We start from the raw sequence: 24402 nt of genomic DNA, 5'->3' as shown, positions 1-24402 counted from the left end.
AACAACATACGGTAAGCCTAGTGGTGGTATATCTGGAATACACCACTAGATATTATCTGAACCTTTCAGAAGGGTTCGGGTCAACAACAAAGAAATACACAAAAAGAAAAACTGCCTTCAAACCTTGGGTAATTATTTCAGTCGCCACTATTGTATAACATTTTCCAGCCACTCTGCAAATATAAATAGTGCAAACATCAGAGCACTGGACAAAGGAGAGTAAATGTATTGCATGTGAAAAATAAAGCAGTTCCATTAACTGTGTTCATCAGGTTAGCTCACCTTAGTTGTTAACAGGCAGCACATACCCAATGGAAGAATCGACTTTCCCCACCAAGATCCAGAAAGGTAACCTTTATTTGCACCTTCTCTCTGAATGGAAACATTTAACAAATATTTACTGGGCATGTGCCCTCCCTCTTCTGGACACAAACTGCATCCTCAACTACAAACTCCCTGGCTGTTAGAGCCAGGGGCTGAGGTCTTGGCTGGTCACTACGTACAGCTCTTTACCTGTGTTAAGTGAGGAGAGCAGACTGCTGCTGCTGCTAAGTCATTTCAGGTGTGTCAGACTCTGTGCGACCCCATAGACTGCAGCCCACCAGGCTCCCCCGTCCCTGGGATTCTCCAGGCAAGAACACTGGAATGGGTTGCCATTTCCTTCTCCAGTGCATGAAAGTGAAATGGAAGTCGCTCAGTCGTGTCCGACTCCCAGCGACCCCATGGACTGCAGCATACCAGGCTCCTCCGTCTGTGGGATTTTCCAGGCAAGAGTACTGGAGTGGGGTGCCATTGCCTTCTCCACTAGATGGGGTCTAAAAGTTCTTCCAGATATAATGCTACAGACTCAAGTTGGCAAAAGCACCCTGAGCTCCAGGGACATCCTAAGGAAATCATAATGTCTTTACCTCGAAAATGAGGACAGGGGAGGTGGTAGTTTTTCAGAGAGGAAACGTCACTTGGGTCCTTCCTGTACTGGGAGCTGCACTGACAGATTACAGTCCAGCCCGGAGTTGTAATTCACGAAACAGCGAAACTCATTTCCCAGGGTTCGAGTGTGTTCTGGAATAAACTTGCACATCTTCACTCCAAGCAGCTTTGCTGCCGCGTCCTCCATGACAGCACCTGAGGAGAACCACCAGACAAGCCTCAGAGCCACGCTGGCCGGGGCAAGGAGCTGCCAGTTCCACTCAGCAATAGGGGGAAGGTCACTGCTTTCTATCCTTTTACTTCCTCCAACATTTTTGCCAAGTTCCTACTATTTTTCCCTTTATCAAGAATTTTTCTGCCTCTATAAAGCTGAGATACTTAGAAATTGTAAAAATTACTTATATTCTACAAAGTAACAAAAGATAATTTTACTAAAAACTTTTTCCAACTTGGACTCAGCAGCCCCTTTCTGAGTAATATCTAATTGTGCAAACACATTTGTACCAGCTTCTGGCTGATGACTGCACGTCTCCCTCCAGCCCGTCCTCTGCACCAGGGGGAGCGAGGGGCTGCAGGCCTGAAAGTAGGGGGACCTACAGCTCATGTTTTCATTTTGAAACGCCAGGATAATCCCCCTCCCTCACCGGTGAGAACATCTTCTGTTCTGGTAAACCATCTAACATCTTGGTCTGACCTCTGACATCCACTTTAACCCCAGAGGTTGCATATTTCTTTATCAGCTAGAGAGGCTGAGCCAGACACGTTACTAGTACTGACACTGCTGAGTACAGATAGCACTCCCGGTGCCCTCACCTCGCGCCAAACCCCACTTCCTGGGCGTCGTGCCACAGAATTCTCAACAGGCCCCGAGAGGCAGCAGCACCTCAGCCCCAGGGTGCAGGGAGATAAGTGGAATGAGGTCACAGGGTGTGTGGTCGGCCAGCACAAACCTGTGCACAGCAGGATCTTTCCCCGGGTCAGGAGCTTGATGGTTTCTGACATTTTCCTAAGACATTCCTCCGAGAGATAGGGGGGATCTGCCACGACGATGTCAAAGCTGTGTGTGGCGATCCTCTCAGGTAAGTCCACAGGGTTCTTGTAGTCATAGTAGACAAAGTCCTCTCCGTATATGGCAAACCTGCGGTCGTACTCGAAGATGCAGACGGAGACATCGTCTCTGTGCCGCTCTCTCAGCTTCTGGTAGACACTGGGGGCGCTCACACACGCTATTCTGGAACAGAGAGACCCAGCTCATGAATGAGCTTTGTGATGGCATACAGCAGCAAATAACCACTTCACTGAAAAAGTATAGCCCATGTCAGATTTTCTTCACACTACAAACTAAAGTAATAACAGCAGTGAATTTTGGGAGGAATCTGGTGTTTACAGATCTACAAACTCATAATTTTTGAGTATGAAATGTATGTTTCATGGTAAAAAAATGTGAAACATTAGGTACAAGAGTTACGCAGCCCATGACCTGAATTTACCTGTTATTTTCCTGTTGGTCTCTTTTAACATTTATTTCAAATACTTTTAAGCCTCAAACTAAATATTTTCAAGTTATTTGGTAATATTCATATATTTAATATATAAAGAAAAAGCCTTAGGACTTTCAGATAAAGATGCAGAGGGAACACATTCATTTAGATTTGCTTCTTCAAAGCAATTAATCATGAGAAGGAAACCTCCAACAGCAAGACAATGAGGGAAGACAAAGGAAACATGCTCAGGAAGCTGACAGGCAAGGGTGTGGTCTGGGTGGCTTCTGACTCTGCAGGCCCAAGGGAGCCAAATCCCAAATTGGCAGCCAGGAAAGCTGAGAGGGAGCCTCGCCAACACCAAAGCACCCGCAGCTCAGGAAGCTGAAAACCAGGTAGCTCAAGAAGTAGGGGTGAAGGGGCGGCAGGGGGACTGTTTTTGGAAGGTCTATCGAAGAGGAAAAGACCCAGGATTCTCATCTCTGCACCAAGCCTCCACACTGTGGGAGAAAATGGGAAGGATGTTGTCCGGATGGGGGTAGGGGCACAGCTAGTGGTGAAGGGCCGTGTGGAATGGCAAGGATCACATTAAACCCACCAGATGTTGGGAGCCCTGACCTCCTGGAATGAGGTCAACGAGATGCGTGACTCCCAGGAAGGAAGGTGGCTCGCTCTGGGGCTCTTACCAGCCCACAAGAAAAGCCTGGATTTACTGACCGGGCATTCCTGGGAAAACAGCTGATCCACACCAGCTAACTGCAGACACCAAGCAGAGAAAGCCTGCCCATGTATCAGAGCTTCCAGCCTTAGCGTGCCCATCTCAACTAGGAGCACACAGCAGAGGGTCAGCAGACCACTCAGGAGAGTCAGTGCGTACTAAAGCCAAAATATTAATAAAACATGAGAGGCATGCTGGAGTCAGAGACTGTGAAGAGAAGAAGTCCTGTAATGTGATGTCCTCAGAAGGATGAACAAGATACCTTGATAAATATCCAGAGACCTAAGAAATTACAGGTGATAAAGTACAGGACAGCAGAAATGGCAAAGTCAGTGGAAAGTTTCAAAGATAAAGTTGAGGAATTTTCCCAGAAGGTCAGGTAAGAAAGACAAAACGTGTGAAAGGGACAGAAAGAAAAATGAATCAGGTAAAGAAGAACAGAAGAAAAAAAAAGGACAATTTTCCCAAACTGGAGGACCCGAGTTATGAGAACAGAAAGGTTTCCACCCCTTTCGACAAATGAAAGCACCATGCCAGGACACACAACACGGCATTAGGAGAAAACCCTAAGCCAGCAGGGGGCAGGGGTGCAAAAAACAGGTTTCTCATAAGAAATCAGAATGGCATTGTACTTCTCAATAACTAAGACATCAAGAGAATGGGTAGAATAAAAATATTTTGAGACAGGTTTTTAAAATTTCCCTCTAGTGAAAAGTGTTGAAGGATGTACCCAACCAAGATAAAGCTGTGAACTAAGGACTGGGATACTGGATACAGGAAGGTCAGAACAAGAAAGATAAGAGGACACTCGGTAGATGGTGGAGGGAAATACCAAGACCAGAGCCGGACGTACACCAGCCCAGACAGAAGAGGTGGCAAAGCCAGGGGGGTGGGGGGAGTATTTTTTCCAAGGAGTTGAAATATGTCTAAGTTCGTTGGTTAAGAGATTTACACCACTGGGAGAATTTGAGGGTTAGTGATATGGACGTATAAACCCTATTTAACCAAGACAGGATATAACTAACACCAATTCTACACAATCACTTCCAGGAAACAAACATAGTAACACTTCCCAGGTCATTTTATGAAGCTACTAATATGAAACCCAAACCAAGGGAATAAAACAGGAAATTTCAAACTAATTATCACTCATGAAAGTTGCTGAGTTGTAGCCGACTCTTCGTGACCCCATGGACTTCTCCATGGGGATTCCAGGCCAGAGTACTGGAGTGGGCAGCCATTCCCTTCTCCAGGGGATGTTCCCAACTGAGGGATCAAACCCAGGTCTCCCCCACTGCAGGCGGATTCTTACCAGCTGAGCCACCAGGGAAGTATGTAGAAGCAAGAGCCTCAAAAAATATTACCAATGAGTCCAACCATAAAAATGGATATAACTACTGGGAGCACGGACAGGAAGCACACCTGTGTGCAGTGGAGGATGAAGAAGCTAAATCCTTAGTCTCTTAAGGTGAGATGTCTGTAAGTGACAAATGAACAAGTGCCAATATAAACAGGTTTAGAATTGTAGAAGAGCTGAAAGGCAAGGGGGGGACAAGGGGAAAATTAACAATGGATTATGTTGGGGGCCAGAGTGACGTACTCCGCCCGTGGCAAAGGTCATGAGGAAGGAGGCTCGACATACGCAAAGGCGGGATCGAGCCTCAGGAGTCCCCCTGGAACTCCTCGAGCATCTACCCCCATAACCAGAGCCTGCCTACTTTACTACTTTGTGCTCACCTACACCTCTGACTTTACAGGGGGCTGTCCCCCACCACCTCTTTCAGAGAAGGAGTTAACTTAGAGCTCCAGTTAATAATAATTCCTGGACGTGATAAGAGTGTTTTAACCTACAAACTCCTCTGAAGGTTCTCTAGCTTGCCTGACAGGCTTGTCCGGCCACATGTGATTGCTCACAGCCTCCCAACCGTGAGAGGCAGGAGATGCTTTAAACCTTCTAAAAACAGGTTCCTTAGAAAAGTTAGAAACTATTAGTATAAGTATAATGGGCTGATTAGAAACTGTATTGGTGAAGGGTTTTTCATTTGTTGAGCCAATGTTTGTTGCTAAGTCTCCACATCCCCTGCCCTTACACACATTAATGAATATACAGAAGACTACGTTAGACCTTAGGCTAAGTAAATTCTTTCCTTAACTAAAACCCACTACACCCTCACCCTATAGGAATGTAACTTTACTTGGGTGGCGTCTGTTTTAAGAATAATCACCCCTGGAGAAATAAGTGTCCTGGTTGACTGACCGCTGTCACAAGGAGAGGGTCGTAAATTGTCAGCAGGCCCCCCCCTGGCCAGAAGATGATGTAACACCCCTAAGACCTCTGTATACATTTGTGTGAAGCACCTGACTTTAATAAAAGTCAGGACTGCTGTCCCCACGTGACTTTAGTATAACATCTCAGTGTATAAAAACAGACTCTGGAAAATAAAGAATTAGGATCAGTTTCTCAAAATACTGGTCTCCCCATGTCGCTCGCTCTCTCACTCTGGTTGAGTCTCCATCTGGAGCTCGGAACCCCCCATGCTTACTAATTATGCCTGGGCTTCTAAGATCCAACCGGGGAGGCCTCAGTGTCTCCTCTCCTTCGGGAGAATGGAAGGACGCCTGCGGCCTACGTAAGTGATGCAAACTTCTTGTCTTGAAGTTTTATTGGTCTCCCGCGTAAACCAAGCTACTCAGCCTCTTTTCTCCACTGAATTTTCCTACTGAGCTATCCTCATCCTATTACTCTTTATATCTTTGATAAAATATTTAAATAAATAGGTCGCCGACGCCGTCCCCGCTTTGAATACCCTGGATCAGCCGGGGCAGGACCTCGGCAGGATTATTTTGTTCAACAAGTCTTTCAGGACCATTTGACTTCATATGCACACAAAGTTCTGACAGAAATAAATACCAAACTAACAAAACCTATAATTCTCAAAATTTCAGAAAGATCAAACATTAAGATTTTTTTCTTTTAAAGCAATTCTAGGGGAATAAAGGAGAAGGCAATGGCAACCCACTCCAGCACTCTTCCCTGGCAAATCCCATGGACGGAGGAGCCTGGTAGGCTGTAGTCCATGGGGTCGCTAGGAGTCGGGACACAACTGAAGTGACTTAGCAGCAGCAGCAGGGGAATAAAAGGAATAGAAAAATGTTAAGGAACAGATGAAGATGACTTACATGGAACAGGGTTTTGAGTGTGCCCCTAGCGGCGACAGGAAAGCATTCTTTATTCCTTGTGGTCTTCAAATCATCAACCACAGGTTTTGCAGATTACAGGTGAACCTTCTTACAAACCATCTCTCATCCAGGAAGGACATTTAAAGTATTACTTTAGATTAAAAGGCAAAAGAGAAGAGAACCCAGTATCTCACCTGCCGCCCTCCCCGGCAGCTGCCACTGCATCCTCAGCAAGGCACGTGGCCGTCTCCGGGCTGTACCAGAACTGGCTCAGCTGCTGTGACAGGAACGAGTGAATTGTATTAGACCTGGCATACACGTGTCCTTTTAATTCGTATCTATTTACCAAAACGAATTCTGTCAACAGCCAGTGTCAGTGCTGGGCCATGCAGTATATTCTGCACTTCCTTTTGGTATGGCACCTCCTATTCTTCTAGAGTTAATAAACAAACCACTGTTGCATTTGCTTGGGTTCTCCGAAACTATCCCTAATTCTCCCAACATCATCCTGTAGCTCCTGAAAAGTGGTGCATGGGAAGTCAATGTTGTGAGACTTACGATGTCTTACACATTTAACATTTTATCCTCACATTTCATTGGTAACTCAGCTGGGCATAGAATCCTAGACTGAATGAAATTTTCACTCTAAATATTGAAGGCAGTGCTTCACTTTTTTTCTAGTTTCTAATAAAGCTATTGAAAAGTGCAATGTGACCCGTCCTGAGACACTGGAGGTGACATGCTTTTCTCCAGAAGGTTCTAAGATCTTCTTTGTCACCTACATCTAAAAGTTTCACTCATGCCTCCTGGGAGATTTCTTCATTTTTGTGAACAGAACAAGTGCCAAAAATATACAAATAGTTAATTCAGGTAGTGAGATTATGACTTGTTTTTTTATTCATATTTACCTATTTCCTACACCGACCATAGATTACTTTCAGAATCGGAAAGTACATAGTATTTAAGCAAGCAAAAGGAAAAGAGAAAGACTACCTTAAGGTGGACTCAGGTTTCTAATATTTACTATTCAAAGCATCAAGCTAAAGACGAAAACATGACGAAAGAAAACTAGAGGCATCTGAGTAGGTGGAACATCCAGAGTAAATAAAAAGAAACATTTCTGTCCCAATTTCAAACAGATGATGAATTTTATATAATTTTATATAAAATAATATAAACTTTATATAACTTAGATCTACACTTGACACAAAATGTCAAAGACTGCACACACACACACCTCCCAGCTGCAAAGTGATGAAGAGAGGCAGATCGATGATTAAGGTAGTCAAAGAAATTTCAAGCCTCATCTATTTCTCAACTATGCTTCAAAAAAGGTAGATTTCTACGTTACAGTTTAGGTTAGCTTTCCTCAACTCACTTTTAAAAATTCCTATTTTTATTTGGCTCATAAAAATACAATTAAAATACATACTGTGCACCAGGAACTATTAATACCTTCTTTAAAACCCCTTTCATCAATTTTCACATGTTTAACACCAGTTGCCCCCTTACTGCAATGATCCCTTCCCATAAGGAATGCTGTGCTCCAGTAAAAACTGACAGAATGAATCTGTCTACAAGAAGTACAGTCTGTTGGACACGATCTCTTCCCCTGTCTGAAACGTCCCCTCCTCTGACCACCAAGCAGTCCGGGTCAGAATGAGGAAAATCTGCACTCCCAGTGTCTTAGCTACTGAACAGGCTATCAGCTTCCTAGTGACAAGCGAGACAAACTGGGCTGTTAGGTGGAGTAAAGACCAACAGTGGACTAGGTACAGAACACACTCCACACTGCCAACACGTCCGGATGGATGCGGAGCATGGTCACTTACCCAGTTCTCTTCTATTATCCCGATGTTGTACTTGTCGTCACCACAGAGGTCAGAGTGGTGGTGCTGCTGCTCAGCATAAAACTCCTGCAGAGCTGCAAGGGCGTATGAAGAAAGCTGGGGGGGCCCCTCGTTTTCGGAGTCACTCATCTCACACCTGCAGGGAATGAGTCAAGTGATGTTAGTGTGTTTTTCCTTTCCATCAAACAATTAAAAAAATTAACTCACAGCAATGATCCAAACTGGAAGTGAGTTGTATCAGGAAAACAGGTATTTAAAATTTCTGAGACCAGGAACCTCCCTGGTGGTTCAGTGGCCAAGACCCCACACTCCCAGTGCAGGGCCCGGGTTCTATCCCTGGTCAGGGAACGAGATGCCACGTGCCATAAACAAAGACCGGGCGCAGCCAAGCACATGCATACATATGTCTGCAGAGATCTTCCACTAACTAAAGCTGAACAAATAAATGCATGCTTACTCTCTCCATGTATACAGTTTTCACAATAAGACTTTTCACATTTTTATGACTCCTTGCAGAATGAAATCTGTAAAGATGTTTTGCTTTCTTCTGGTACCCCAGTGGTCACATGCAGATAATTCACAGTAGACTCTGAATCAGAGCTTTTTATGTGTGAATGTCATTGTTGAGGTGACCTAAGGCTCCTAGGTGTTACAATGGGACAAGTGAAGGATTGGTAAAGGAGGGGTAGAGGAAGAGATAGGAAAATTAAGAGATGAGAGAGGATGCAAATTACCATCACAATGAGATACAACCATACACCTACCAGACTGACTACAATGGAAAAGACAGGTAACACCGAATGTTTTGGGGGGTGTAGAATAATAGAAACGGCCTACTTTGCTGCTGAAATGTAAACTGATGAAAACATTTTGGATAACAATATTACCTTACCTCTGCTTCAAACTCAGAAATTCTGCATCATATAACTATATGAAACTCTTGTGATTCACATAAATAGACATGGAGAATACGTTCAAAGTGGAAATGTGTACTGGCAACAACTAAAACTGCTGAAATGTCCACTCACTGGACATTACATAATATAACAGACTGCTGTGTATTCCTACAGTAGGGTACTATATCACATGGAAAACATTTCCTTTTCTCCTCTGCTGGCTTGCCACCTGTAACTGTTATGTAGTTACTTGAAGGATTACAGGTTTATAGGGTATCTATCATGGCACGCGATCAAATAGCATTACACCACTTCTGTGTTATACAAAAACCTTACGATTTGTATATAACTTCCATTTCTCTCCTCCAAGCCTTTGTGTTACTATTGTCCAACGTCTTATTTTTACATTTGATATAAACACACCACAGGCAAATTTAGCCTTGGAGTAATGAAGCAGGGCAAAGGCTAACAGAGTTTTGTGAAGAGAATGCACTGGTCATAGCAAACACCCTCTTCCAACAACACAAGAGAAGACTCTACACATGGACATCACCAGATGGTCAATACTGAAATCAGACTGATTATATGCAACCAAAGATGGAGAAGCTCTATACAGTCAGCAAAAACAAGACCGGGAGCTGACTGTGGCTCAGATCATGAACTCCTTATTGCCAAATTCAGACTTAAATTGAAGAAAGTAGGGAAAGCCACTAGATATTCAGGTATGACCTAAATCAAATCCCTTACGATTATACAGTGGAGGTGACAGATTCACAGGATTAGATCTGATAGAGTGCCTGAAGAACTATGGATGAAGATTTGTGACATTGTACCGGAGGCAGGGGTCAAGATCATCCCAGGGAAAAGAAATGTAAAAAGGCAAAATGGTTGTCTGAGGAGGCCTTACAAACAGCTGAGAAAAGACAAGCAAAAGACAAAGGACAAAAGGATATATCCATTTGAATGCAGAGTTCCAAAGAATAGCAAGGAGAGATAAGAAAGCCTTCCTCAGCAATCAATGCAAAGAAATAGAGGAAAACAACAGAATGGGAAAGACTAGAGATCTCTTCAAGAAAATCAGAGATACCAAGGAAGTTTTCATGCGAAGATGGGCACAATAAAGGACAGACATAGTATGGACCTAAAAGCAGCAGAAGATATTAAGAAGAGGTGGCAAGAATACACAGAACTGTACAAAAAAGATCTTCAAGACCCAGATAATCATGATGGTGTGATCACTCACCTAGAGCCAGACATCGTGGAATGTGAAGTCAAGTGGGCCTTAGGAAGCATCACTACAAACAAAACTAGTGGAGGTGATGGAATTCCAGTTGAGCTCTTTGAAATCCTAAAAGATGATGCTGTGAAAGTGCGGCACTCAGTATGCCAGCACATTTGGAACTCAGCAGTGGCCACAGGACTGGAAAAGGTCAGTTTTCATTCCAATCCCAAAGAAAGGCAATGCCAAAGAATGCTCAGACTACCGCACAATTGTACTCATCTCACACGCTGGTAAAGTAATGCTCAAAATTCTCCAAGCCAGGCTTCAACAGTACGTGAACCGTGAACTTCCAGATGTTCAAGCTGGATTTAGAAAAGGCAGAGGAACCAGAGATCAAATTGCCAACATCCGTTGGATCATGGAAAAAGCAAGAGAGTTCCAGAAAAACATCTAGTTCTGCTTTATTGACTATGCCAAAGCCTTTGACTATGTGGATCACAACAAACTGGACAATTCTGAAAGAGATGGGAATACCAGACCACCTGACCTGCCTCTTGAGAAATCTGTATGCAGGTCAGGAAGCAACAGTTAGAACTGGACATGGAACAACAAAGTGTTTCCAAATCAGTTCAAGGCTGTCTATTGTCACCCTGCTTATTTAACTTATGTGCAGAGTACATCATGAGAAACGCTGGGCTGAAAGAAGCACAAGCTGGAATCAAGATTGCTGGGAGAAATACCAATAACCTCAGATATGCAGATGACATCACACTTATGGGAGAAAGCGAAGAACTAAAGAGCCTCTTAATGAAAGTGAAAGAGAGTCAAAAAGTTGGCTTAAAACTCAACATTCAGAAAACTAGGATCATGGCATCTGGTCCTGTCAGTTCATGGCAAATAGATGGGGAAACAGTGGAAACAGCTATAGACTTTATTTTGGGGGGCTCCAAAATCACTGCAGATGGTGAGTGCAGCCATGAAATTAAAAGACACTTGTTTCTTGGAAGAAAAGTTATGACCAACCTAGACAGCATATCAAAAGCAGAGACGTTACTTTGCCAACAAAGGTCCGTCTAGTCAAGGCTATGGTTGTTCCAATAGTCATGTCATGCGTGGATGTGAGAGTTGGACTATAAAGAGAGCTGAGCACCAAAGAATTGATGCTTTTGAACTGTGGTGTTGGAGAAGACTCTTGAGAGTCCCTTCGATAGCAAGGAGATCCAACCAGTCCATACTAAAGGAGATCAGTCCTGAATATTCAAGGACTGATGCTGAAGCTGAAACTCCAATACTTTGGCCACCTGATACGAAGAACTGACTCATTGGAAAAGACCCTGATTCTGGGAAAGATTGAAGGCGGGAGAAGGGGACGACAGAGGATGAGACGGCTGGATGGCATCACCGACTCTATGGACATGAGTTTGAGTGAACTCCGGGAGTTGGTGATGGACAGGGAGGCCTGGCGTGCTGCAGTCCACGGGGTTGCAAAGAGTCAGACACGATTGAGCGACTGAACTTAACTGAAATACAGCACACTGTTAAAAAATCTTTTAAAAAAACCTACATCGTAACCACTTACATTGCACTTCATTTTGTATTGATTAATACTGCCATCACCTGTCATTCTCTGTGTGCTTGAATGAACATTTCTTGTACCGCAGTTCTCTGGAGCTCCTCCTCTGTACTCACTCTGCCCTGCTTGCTTCCCATGAGGCTTCCCCAGAATCTATCAGTATTTCCTCAACTCAGAGCGGTCCCTGGGTTCCCTTCCCTGCGTAGCGGCCTGAAAAGTCTTTCGGGCAGTAAGACGAAGTAACCATCAGGTTCAGTCTGTTCATTTCCCTTTTTCAGGGACCACTGACCTTTGTGGCCTGGTGCCCGTTATCTTCAAAGACATTTTTCCCCACATATTTTACCTGTTTTTTTTTGTTCAGTTCTATCAGATGGGAGGGGAAATTTAGTCTTGTTACTCCTAGTGGAAGTTCATGACAGTGTTAAAAAAAAAAAAACCTACAGCCATATATACTAACAAGAATCAATCTTAAGAATATGTTAAATCACAAAGTTACAGAATACATATAGTATCAATAATTCTATTTAAGTGAAGTTCAGAAACATGGGGATAAAAGCAAGTTAATGAAAAACCAAAGATTAAAGATAGTGGTTACCACCGGGAGTGAGGAATACATAATTTAAAAAATGTTTACTATATTATCTGCAGAGACCCATGGACTTAATTCTGTAACCAAAAAGTGTCTGAAATGGCTTCTAAACAGTTTGGGCCTTCCCCAAGTAATAATCTTTTTCAAAGAACTTAGAATAAATCTCATGAAAGGACTCATCTATTTTTCTACCCACACTTTTCACACTACAATGATTTCCATTAAGATATGAATTCAATGTAGGAAAATATAAGATTTTTTAAAAACAGAAAAGAATGTATCCAAGTACATGTATAGCTCATAGTAGAAGTCAGTAGTGCTCTGTGAAATGTTTTAGCAAAAAATACACACGTGTGTGTATAGGGTCGTGCATCACGACACAACTTCCTGCTGCAGGCTGTAGTCTTAAATGTTTGCAGTGTTTCACAGTGAACGATCTATAATTTCTGCACAGACTCATCTCAAGATGGAGAGCTTCTAATACTTTATACAAACAGCTCTTACCTGAAGCAGATACCTGGTATTTTTTATACTGATTGTGAAAAAGCATTTCTGCTCTTATTTATTTAGACATTAGGAAAACAATACTGGATTCAGAGCAAGAACTGGAGCTGAACTACCTAAGTGTAAATCATGGCTTTGCCACTTATTAACTACATAGCTTTAAGCAAGTATTTAACTCTTCTATGCCTTAATTTTCTCATTTATGAAATGGAGATAATGTTAAAACTTATTTAATAGAGTTGTTCTGAATTAGATGAGTTACTATCTACAAACCACCTAATCGTCCTTGGCACACAACAGGAACAAAAATATTACCTTCAGTACTGTTCAAGTTGCAGCATCTCACTGACAGTACGGAATCTGTGGTGACCACTAGTTTAATACCTTCATGTGACTACTTGGCAGCAGAGGGACCACAAGAAATCAATAATTAAAGCAACACTACGAAGAGTGACAGGAAATGACGAGCATGGTGAACGCTGTGTGCAGGGAGCATGACTGGCTCTGGCTTGTCACTTGTCACCTTCACAGATTAAGATGGACTGATGCTGAATGCTCTGGCCACTGGATGTGAAGAGCTGACTCATCGGAAAAGACCCTGATGCTGCAAAAGATTGAGGGACGACAGAGGATGAGATGGTTGGATGGCATCACCGAGTCAATGGACATGAGTTTGAGCAAACTCTGGGAGACAGTGAGGGACAGGGAAGCCTGGCACGCTGCAGTCCACGGGGTCACAAAGAGCTGGACACAAGTGAACAAGCTATCACTGGATCACTTTTAGACAAAATGCAGATTAACAGATCTATCATCTCAGAGCACAAAATAAAGTGGTCAGAGAGATGAGACTGTTCAGAAGGTAGACATCATCAAGGTGGGATCTAAAGGTGGGAAGGAATGGTTAGAGTGTGTACAAAGTTATTAGAAGGATCTGGGAAGACTATCTCCATACTGAGAGAATTGTACTGGCACAATCTATCTGATGGAACTGCTTTGGATCATTAGTCTATTCAAAGGCTTTCAACTCCCAGGAGAAGACTTAAAATGTTAATTTCAGTCAGTTTGGGCCCTTAACTCAGCAGTGGCTTCCTATCCCTTCTCCTTATTTTTGCCTCAGGAAGGTTTTATGCTCAGGGGTTAACTTATACAGCTAAGTGAGGACAATGACACAGCGAGGTCAATGCCACTGAAAGTTTGCTGTTGCCAGTTCTAGAAATCCAAGTCACAGCACAGCGGGAAGCACCACATAAGACTGGTCACATGCAGAAACAAGGAGGCAGAAAGAAAACGGGGACAGTGTTTTTACTGCTCAGACAGTGGGCGGAAGGGGAAAACATCCTATGAGGGTAGAGAGGACTTTCACGTGCACCTGAGAGCTAAGCTATGGGGAAGATGCAAGCCCCTCCAGCCCTGAGACGAACGGACGCCAGGCAGACAGCCGTGCTGGAGTCTCAGAACGCAACTCCAACAGCTCCAGGAGCAGCGTGTATGTAACCAGTGGGGCAAAGCGGGCAATAAAGACCCCTTTCTTCAAATACTGGGAATCTGGATTTTGATTGCTGATGGTACTTCTGATCATGGAGGCAGAGGCAGGCAGCCATTGCTGCAGCACTCCACCCCCCCACCCCCAGCAGAGGCAACTCTGTGGGGATTTAAAGCGCTACGACCACCCCGCCCCCTTCACGGGCCACATGTTTAAGGACCAGACCATTATAAACAGCAACCGCATACGTGGAGGGATTTAGAAGGTGCATGTACATGCCCGGGAAAAGGTGTGGGCTTAGAAAGACCTCAAGCTTCCTCAGGCTGATGTTTAGCACAAAAACAGACTATAATAATAGCAATGACAACAACAGAATGACAGAAAAAGCAAATCTTGGAGAAGGGGGAAAATCTGATTTCCAGCACTTTGAACAAAATCATACTGTGAACAAAGTATGAACAAAATCATACTTTATAAACAAAGTATGAACAAAAGCACTTTGAACAAAGCATACAAAGAGACAGCAAAGCATGGCCCGTTGAAAAGAAAAAAGCCATGTCTGAAAAAGGCCACACAGCACTCCTGCTAGACAAAGACCCCAACTGTCCTAAATACGCTAAAAGACCTAAAAAGTACGGACAAAGTTAAGAAAACAATGCATGAACATAATGCAAATATCAACAGAGATGGGATACACCTTCAAGTGAACCATGCTCACTGTCCCAGAAGAAAAGATAAAGGGAAAGATTATTAGCTTTTGTGCAGGGCTGAGAAAGTCTGAGAACACTGCAAACCGAGCTGCAAGGTACAAAGAGGCTTCATACTGGTCTTGTATTTCAGGATTCAGAATCATGAAAAAAAAATTTAATGCTTTCAAAACAAGTTTTTTATAAATGATGAATATAAAATCTATCAGGTGTTTTTGCAAAAGTAAATCCCTGACTTGTTTCCCCTCCCCACAAGATACAGAGTAAGAATTTGGACAGAGTTCTACATGAAACCTAAATATGAAATTCTCATTTATCAGTTGATCCTTAAGGGCTCCAACACTTAATATTTTTAGTAAAGGTCCATTAAAATTAAGGAATCAACAAACCACTGGGCAGTTGCTTTCAACTGTCATTTATGATGCTCACTGAAAATGCTGAAGGAAAAGAACAGTCAATGTGGGACTGCATGTGACAGATATTCAAAGGGCATGGATCTACAAAATCACAAACGATTTAGAGAACACTGCCGGAGAAGCAAACGCTGACTTCAAAAAGCAATCCAAGGAAATCTACGTACATCGTAGCCTCTGGCATCTGGTCAAAAGTGATTCTTCTTTATAGAGACATCATTTTGTCCAATCTGTTAACCAGATCAAATCAACCTTAACACATGTCTCATCTGACACGGACTATTCCAGTCAGTTCTACATGAGGCAGATGGGTTGTTTACTGACACTGTGGTGAAACTGTCATGACACGGGACTCATGCATCAAACATGCCACGAGACTGGCTCATCAGCTTTCTGGGAAGCAACTGAATGCTTCCAGGTCACCCTTCTTGTCATCACAGACTCCATACACATCTATAAACAGACAGAGTCTGTGGATGGGATCAGCTTTGCAAGGGTACCAAGCATCCCAGGGTGGCTTCTGTTTGTAGACAGAGTCTGTGGATGGGATCAACTTTGCAAGGGTACCAAGCATCCCAGGGTGGCTTCTGTTTGTAAAGTACAGGGAGGAGATATTGACCATACTTTAGAATTTGTAAAATAGAAAGGACAGCCCTTAAAACAAGCAAGATCTCTTTCTTGTGTTCTCACATAGCTTAACAGAAAACATTTGTTCACCATGAAAGAGAAGTGATTAAAAAATGTAACCAAAGAATCTTGAAAACTTGCTCCGCATAGTAGTGTCTGTTTCTTCTAAGGCAAGTGGAGAAGATCACTGCCTGCATCTGATGATCACGTCCCCGTGCCCCAGGTGCCCTGATGCAGCAGTGCGACGAGAAATCACACAGATGGCCTCGGGACACAGGTTCCTGCCTGCTCCAGGACGGGGCTGGGACATTTCCAGAGGGGGTCCAGTGATCAGTATGTCCAAAGAACTGCTGAAAGGACCAACACCCTTGTAACAGATAAGCAGTCTTAACATAGCATCAGACAGCTAGTGGGTATTTTAATGTCACTACTAGGCACCCCTGAGCGACTGCAGACCACCAAAGGCCGCCCAGAAGCAGAGTGTGTTTGGAGTTAAAGCAGTCTCTGTGCACGTCACAGGGACAGGGGTCGCCAGAGACACTGATGCTAACGTACAGACTCCACGAGATCACAAACAGCAGGGAAGCCAGGCCCTCCAAGACCAAACACGTGGGCTCAGCTAACAGAACAATGACTTAAAGTATACTGTGCTTATAAACTCTAAAGTTTTATAATTCACCTTAAAAACAAGAAAGATGAGGGCAGGGAAGCTGAAGAGTTATAGAACCCACAACTCAAATCAGAAGTGAATGATTTTAATCAATGATTCAGAAATGCACGATCATATAACCAACTTGTTATAAGACAGGGTTGTTTAATAGGAAAAAAACAAGGAAATGTTTTCTTCCACAAAGTTTCCAAAATCACATCTTCTTGTATCACTCATGACCCTCTGACTCTCCCTACTGACTTAAATGGTATTTCTTCACACAAATACTTTTCATGAACAGGTTATTTCCTTAATAAGTTACTTCTTGCTTCAGTTCTTTTACTTCAAAATAAAAGTATAATTTACTTATTGGTCTCTACCGATATTCCTTAATTAAAAACTTTTCTTAAAATACAAAGTTGACAGCCTTAACTTTTGGCACATGTATGTGTGCATACGTGATGGAAGACTGCAAGCCTTTCCAGCATCACCCATACAATAACAGCTCTAGATGCTACACACCAGGCATTCACCTGCTTTAGAGCTACACATGGGAACAGGAGTTTTTTAAGAAGCTGCTACAGTCTGGGAGGGAAAGAGAATGTCCACTGACTGGGCACCAGACCCTGGCGAGGGCTGCCCAAAGGTCCCACATTTGTGCTAGAAGCTGCTGAGAAATGGAGCAGAACTGCTAAGGGGGTGGACTTAGTGCTCTGATGAGGGGCACTGTTCACAATCATTAGTAACAGGAGAGCGAAGCCACAGGGCTGAACCATGGAATGCAAATACCCTCATCATGGAATATGACACCTGGGGCAGGTTTATGTACAGAACGACACGCACGCGATGACAGGGCACCTGACGCTTACACGTCCCACGAACACTGCCTTTCAAAGTCAAGTCTCTGGGGACTCACGGGCTTTCCATTCCATGAGCACCACTTCTAGAGCTCCCTGCAGCGCTGGATCAAGAGGTGATGAGATCACCTCCATCTCAGTCACAAGCTGGTTTACTCCCCAAAAGGTGTCCTTCTAACTTCACATTTTTGCCAAGATCGGCTCTAATGAATCAAATGCACCACTACTGCAAGGATTCTGTCTTGTTCAGTTAGTCAAATATATGTTAATCCTTCCTAAGTGGAAGGCCCAGCTTCTACTGTAGGGAGAAGTGCGGACGTGATGAAAGTACATGTATCCAAGTGCCTTCTGAGAGGTCGTCCAAATGCTTACTAGCTTCCAGGGACACCCACAAGACACATCTTTTCTTTTCCTTCAGGATCTCTCTAAAGGTTACTACTCTAGACAGGGAATCCTAAAAATGTCTGAGCAAGGTGATTATTCTGCTAACAAACATACTGCCATTCTCCCATCTCCTCTCATTGTCAGAGTAAAAGAAAGCTTAGAGGTCTCAGGAATCTTGGAGAGAAAGCCTTGACTATCTTTTCTCTTTGTCCTCTTCTTAGAAAATGAAAATTACCATAAATTATGATTTTAAGTAATATGGAGGAGAAAAGTACAGTAGGTCCAGGAGAAAGCTCTGACTCTGCCAGCTTTGGGTCAAGCTGAATATATGACGACAGTTCAGTTTTCTTTGAACAGCTTTATGCATTTTAGGTAAACTTAATATGCTCCAGTGAGGAAAATACCTATCAAGAAAACTACCCCCTTTTGGGACTTCCCCAGTGGTCCAGTGGCTAAGACTCCCCTGCTCCCAATGCAGGGGGCCCAGGTCCGATCCTTGGCTGGGGAACTAGATCCCACGTGTTGTAGTTAAGAGATCCCATGCTGCAGCTAAATATGACACAAGATCCCAAACACAGCAACTGAGCCCTGACACAGCCAAACATGAAGACAGACTGCGCTCAAGGCTAAAATGATTCTTAAAAATTGTATTGAAAATTACAAAAAAAACTTTATCCCTTTCTGTAGGTTTGGAAATAATGTTTGTAGATAATGTAATTTCTTCAACTCACTCAAGCTACTCTGACCAAAGACCCCAAAAATATGAAACCTTTCACCCCCAGAAAACTGGATCATACACTCCAAGGCAGCACATGTATAAACGTGAAATTGTCACGCTGAGTAGCTGCCTGTGCATTTTCAGAGCCTCAGTGGAAGATGTGAGGTATTTCCAGGGTGCCCACCTGTCTCCCAGAGACCACACCAGTTCACCTGAGGTGATGGGGGGCCACCAACATTTGCTCAGAATGGTGTTCCTTCACAACGCTTACAATCTCCTGGGAGCATCCCTACCTAACGACCTAGTGTGTGTTCATTCAAGGTAAAGCAAAGGCGGGTGGCTTTCTCTTTCCCTTTTTAGAAAGCTCTGTCAAGGGCTGCTGCTGCTGCTGCTGCTAAGTCACTTCAGTCGTGTCCGACTCTGTGTGACTCCACAGACGGCAGCCCACCAGACTCCGCCGTCCCTGGGATTCTCCAGGCAAGAACACTGGAGTGGCTTGCCATTTCCTTCTCCAATGCATGAAAGTGAAAAGTGAAAGTGAAGTCGCTCAAGTCGTGTCCGACCCTCAGCGACCTCATGGACTGCAGCCTACGGGGTGCCACTGCCTTCTCCGCTGTCAAGAGCAGAAAGTCTAAATTATCTCCCAGGCCTGCCATCACGTTCACGAGCCAGAGAAAGAGCCACAGATTACTCGCGGGAGTGCGGGAAGACACCACACACACCTTGGCAGATGCCAACAGCAAGTGCTCAGATAAAAAAGAAGCAACACCACTTTAGCAAATATTAAAATCCAACGTCTCCTGCGAGAGACTGCAGGTACAGTCGGTTCCTGATTCCAGCTGCACCACGACACTGCCTGGAACAGCTGAAGGGCAAGGAAAAGTGCGCGAGTCCACATACTTTCCTGTGTACACATATGAATGCGTACGGATGTTTCCACAGCTGCATTTGTGGATTGACAATGGCTTTCAATTTGCAACCTGAAATCTGTTAGCTAATTACTTAGAAATAAAAACATGAAAACAAAAAAGTTGGCTTTAACTTCAAAGCAAATAATTCCGAACAGCAGATTAAGAAAACTACTTTCATAGCTGAAAAAGAAAAAAAAAAAAATTGTGTGGAGGGTGGATCTCTAAATTGTCCATATTTCCAGCATCCGGGCCTCTACAGGGACGCGGGCGGACGGGGCCGACGAGGGGCGGCAGGTTGCCCCGTGCCCCTCCACAGAACGACGCCGCCCGCGACCCCGGTGTCCACACGCACACCGTCCACCGCCACGGGCTGCCACCACAACCGCCCCGCCTCCCGGAACACGCCCAGGCGGCCCCCCTCCAGACACCACCCCCCTCCCCTCCACGCCTTGGAGACGGCCGTTACTCCACACGCTGAGACCCCGGCTGAAGCGCGGCTCCACGCGCCCGGGCCCGGCCCCGCGGCCGACCTGAGCACACCCGAGACGGCAGCGCCTCCCAACCCCTTCCGCCCGGCCCCGAGTACCAGAGCCGCTACCCTGACCGTGTCGGGAGACGCGGACGAGCGGAGTCGGCGCGGGCTCCTCACTCCACTCGCCGCTCGAGTCCACGCGTGCTCCGTAGCCCGCGGGGCCTGGTCGGGCAGCCAGCTGCGTTTGCGCGTGCGCACTGCGGCCCGCCAGGCCGGAAGCGTGCGCGGGGGCGCGTCCGCGCAAGCACAGCAGTCCCGCGGGGCGGGATAGGAGGGGGCCGGGTTGTGGGCGGGGCTGCGGGCTGGCCCGGTCCGCGCACGCGCAGACGAGCGCTCCCGGGAGGCCCTTGGGCACCGCGCCACGTGCAGGGCCGCCTCGCGCCGGGAGCTGCGCGGCTGAGCACGTGTCCGCGAGGACCGGGGCAGCAGAGACGCTGCAGGTTTTAAGGCGCACCAAGAGACCTGGCGTTTGCACTTCACTGTACGTTTCACAAGCAGCAAGGCCCCGTCTGTTCCGCCTCCTCCGTCTAATGGGGAGATAGACATAGCCACCGCTGCGTTAGAGAAGGCCTTTAAATAAAACCCCGCACACCCTCCGCGGTGCGTCTGTCGGAGCCACGGTAGACCCCCGCCTAACACCGAGGGTTCCCGCGACCCGAAGACGCGGTCCCCGTTCTGAGACCGCCTACGAGCTGGGCAAACCCTCCCCTCATGAAGCAGCAGCGCTGTGTGCAACGACTCACGGGCGGGAGCACGGCCTCCGCGGAGCCGGGTCAGAGCCGACGCCTGCGCGCGGACTGGAGGTGCTTGCAGACCCCGAGCGGTGTCATGACTGTTCTCCCGCAGGGCCACCAATCCATGCAGCATCCCTGCCCGCTTTCTCCTCATCCTCCTTACCAATCCCGTCATCTTCCCACGTTACCTTCTATTGAATACTTTTAATCCTTTCTGGTATAAGGTGAGGATATAAATTAAAAACAGGTTTGCTATTCTGGGAATACCGTAATTTCCACTTTAAATACGGCCCCCAAACTTACGGCAAACCATGCTTTCATTTTTTGTTTGGATGACAAGTCCACTACGCTGCGTACGTCAAAACCAGCTATAATTTAGGAAAGCAGCAGGAAAGAAAACATATATCAAGCTAAAAGAACAATAAATATGCACTGAGAGACAATAACTGACTTTTATGGCAGTATATATTTTTTTACAGAGGTAGTAGTGTTCCATACATAGGACACACTGCCTTGGCTTATTCAGCAGAAAGGCTTATTTATGTTAAAGCAAGTTATTTTTGGATTAAAACAGATCTATAATATTTTAAGCTTTCAAAGTTTCAACTGCTTTCACCGTATGTGAGACAATAGTTATCTGCCATTTAATGTGTATTACTTTTTTTTATTAAAGTGACCACAGTTGTCAGAAGTTCAAATAGTTACAACTCTTTCAGCTGAAACGTTTGCATTGTAATTTAATAGGTTTTGCAAATCATAGAAAAAATTTAAGATACCAAGAGGCAATTTTATTATCATTGAAACAAAGGGGAAACTGCAGGAATTCCCTGGCAGCCCCGTGGTCAGTATGCAGCGCTTTTACTGCCAAGGCCCTGGCTTCAATCTCTAGTCAGGGAACTGAGATCCCACAAGCCATGTGGCCAATAAATAAATAACTAAAGGGAAACTACTCGTCAAGTAAACTGGACTAGAAAGATACATTTAAATCAATCTCAGTTCAGGAATTACTCCTTTTGTGTGGCTTGACTGTGAAGAAGGCTGAGCGCCAAAGAATTGATGCTTTTGAACTGTGGTGTTGGAGAAGACTCTTGAGAGTCCCTTGGACTGCAAGGAGATCCAACCAGTCCATTCTGAAGGAGATCAGCCCTGGGATTTCTCTGGAAGGAATGATGCTAAAGCTGAAACTCCGGTACTTTGGCCACCTCATGCGAAGAGTTGATTCATTGGAAAAGACTCTGATGCTGGGAGGGATTGGGGGCAGGAGGAGAAGGGGACGACAGAGGATGAGATGGCTGGATGGCATCACTGACCCAATGGACTTGAGTCTCAGTGAACTCCGGGAGTTGGTGATGGACAGGGAGGCCTGGTGTGCTGCAATTCATGGAGTCGCAAAGAGTCGGACACAACTGAGCGACTGATCTGATCTGATGACTGAGCGACTTCACTTTCACTTTTCACTTTCATGCATTGGAGAAAGAAATGGCAAACCCACTCCAGTGTTCTTGCCTGGAGAATCCCAGGGACGGGGGAGCCTGGTGGGCTGCCGTCTCTGGGGTCGCACAAAGTCGGACACGACTGAAGTGACTTAGCAGCAGCAGCAGCAGCATGATCCAACTAGTCCATTCTAAAGATCAGTCCTGGGTGTTCTTTGGACGGACTGATGCTAAAGCTGAAACTCCAATACTTTGGCCACCTCATGCAAAGAGTTGACTCATTGGAAAAGACTGATGCTGGGAGGGACTGGGGACAGGAGGAGAAGGGGACGACAGGATGAGATGGCTGGATGGTATCACCCACTCGATGGACGTGAGTTTGAGTGAACTCCAGGAGTTGGTGATGGACAGGGAGGCCTGGTGTGTTGCAATTCATGGGGTTGCAAAGAGTCGGACATCACTGAGTGACCGAACTGACTGACTGACTGATGATACACATGACAGACCCGTAATCAATGAAAACCCTGAGAAGCTTAGCCAGACACTGAGTTTGTGTCTCCACCCTGTACTCTGCCAGTCCCAACAGCTTCACCAGGTCAGTCCTGAGAAAGTACCAACAGGGGCAGTGCAGTTACGAGCAGTTGTGCAAATAAAACTGCGGCCTGAGAGACAGGGCTTACTCAGGGGAATATCTGAAGACTGACCTGGCAAAGCAATCAAGAGTGAACACTAACTACCAAAACTTAAAACTACTAACTACTACAGGAATAAAAGTATTTAGCACGTCCCTGCTTAAACTCTCTCTGTGGGACTTCCTGGGCAGTCCAGAGGTCAAGACTGTGCTTCCAAAGCAGGGGTGAGGGGCCAATCCCACATGTTCCATGGCAAGACCACAATATATAAAACAAAACAAAACAAACCCCTCTCTTTCCTTCAGGTTTTTTTTTTTCCTCCCATTTATCAGCTCTGAGAAGCGTCAATGACTTAATCACAGTTCATTCTCTTGCTAGATGTTAAAAATAATTTACACTGAAAGAGTTCAGCAGGATGTTGACTTATGTGCTAGAAATGACAGTGCTTGCTGCCACTGGTATTGTATGGTGTTCCCAAGCAAAAGATTTTCTCCTTGCTATCACCAAATACGCCCTTTGCTTCCATTTAAGTTTTAAAACAACTGCCACTTGAGATTACAGAGAATGCACAGGACCCAATCTGGGATCCTATGTTTAAGAAACATACAAAAATGTTTCATAATCTAGTAATTCACCAAAGTCATCATTCATAAACCACACACTATAAACACACTGTACTTTAAGAGAGCACTAGGATTTTAAAGATGGTATCCAAGAAACACCACCAGACTTTTACATCCGCGGCCTCTAAGACCATCTACAGCTCCCTCCAATACCAGGTGATGTACCTGGGTTAAGGTCCCTCCTTAGGAATGAAAGAACTCCACTTAATTCCTAAACAGCTTAATGTTTCTTTATCCATCCTTGGAGTAGAGTTAAATCTCAACATAACCTAAAAAATCAACAAACAGTCAAAGCAATATCAAGTTTAAAATAAAAACTTTACCTTTCACTGAATATGCCTACAAGATTTAGGATTAGGTAAAAAAGAAAGTCTGCCTAACACACAGCAGATGGTACTTTTCCATTTTTCCTGAAAAGTCAAGAACAATGACCCAACTACACTTACTACAAATATGCCTCCACTTCAGTGATTTAACTAATAACTCTGAAATCCTAAGAGGGTGAGCTGAGATAAAAACACATCTGCTCAATACAACAGAATATAAATGAAATTCTGATTTTCTCTCTGAATCCTGGACTAATCCTGTATTAATATTAGGGTTGGGTATTCTCCCAGAAGGTAATGCAATTCCCTATTTTTAACTGTGAAGATATGTCCTTGTGTTTTTTATTTAAAATTATTTTGACTGTAACGTCCCCAGGGTCAGTCATCCTCTGCTTGGCTGGTCAATGAAGGAGCACCATTTCATAAATTT

The 24402-nt window shown here is 44.7% G+C and overlaps 1 protein-coding gene across 7 annotated transcripts; it reads right to left on the bottom strand.

Annotated features, from left to right (window-relative positions):
- Positions 1–339: 339 nt before the first annotated feature.
- EEF1AKMT1 (EEF1A lysine methyltransferase 1) lies at positions 340–24294 on the bottom strand. Of its 7 annotated transcripts, none has more exons than XM_005213810.5 (5): positions 20279–20410; positions 8142–8295; positions 6504–6586; positions 1881–2161; positions 340–1125 (listed from the first exon to the last, which is right to left on the bottom strand). In XM_005213810.5, exons 2-5 carry the CDS (start codon positions 8286–8288, stop codon positions 956–958), a joined length of 681 nt encoding a protein of 226 aa, XP_005213867.1. In that variant the 5' UTR covers positions 8289–8295; positions 20279–20410; the 3' UTR covers positions 340–955. The 7 variants fall into 7 exon arrangements, with proteins under 7 accessions (XP_005213867.1, XP_005213869.1, XP_015329313.1 ...); XM_005213812.5 differs by having other exon boundaries at positions 20291–20410; XM_015473827.3 differs by having other exon boundaries at positions 6504–6583; positions 20297–20410.
- Positions 24295–24402: the final 108 nt, after the last annotated feature.

This window comes from Bos taurus, chromosome 12 (assembly GCF_002263795.3).
Source record: "Bos taurus isolate L1 Dominette 01449 registration number 42190680 breed Hereford chromosome 12, ARS-UCD2.0, whole genome shotgun sequence".
NCBI classification, from domain to species: Eukaryota; Metazoa; Chordata; class Mammalia; order Artiodactyla; family Bovidae; genus Bos; species Bos taurus.
Note: the sequence above shows the minus strand (reverse complement) of the source record. Positions and strands in the feature narration are given on the sequence as shown.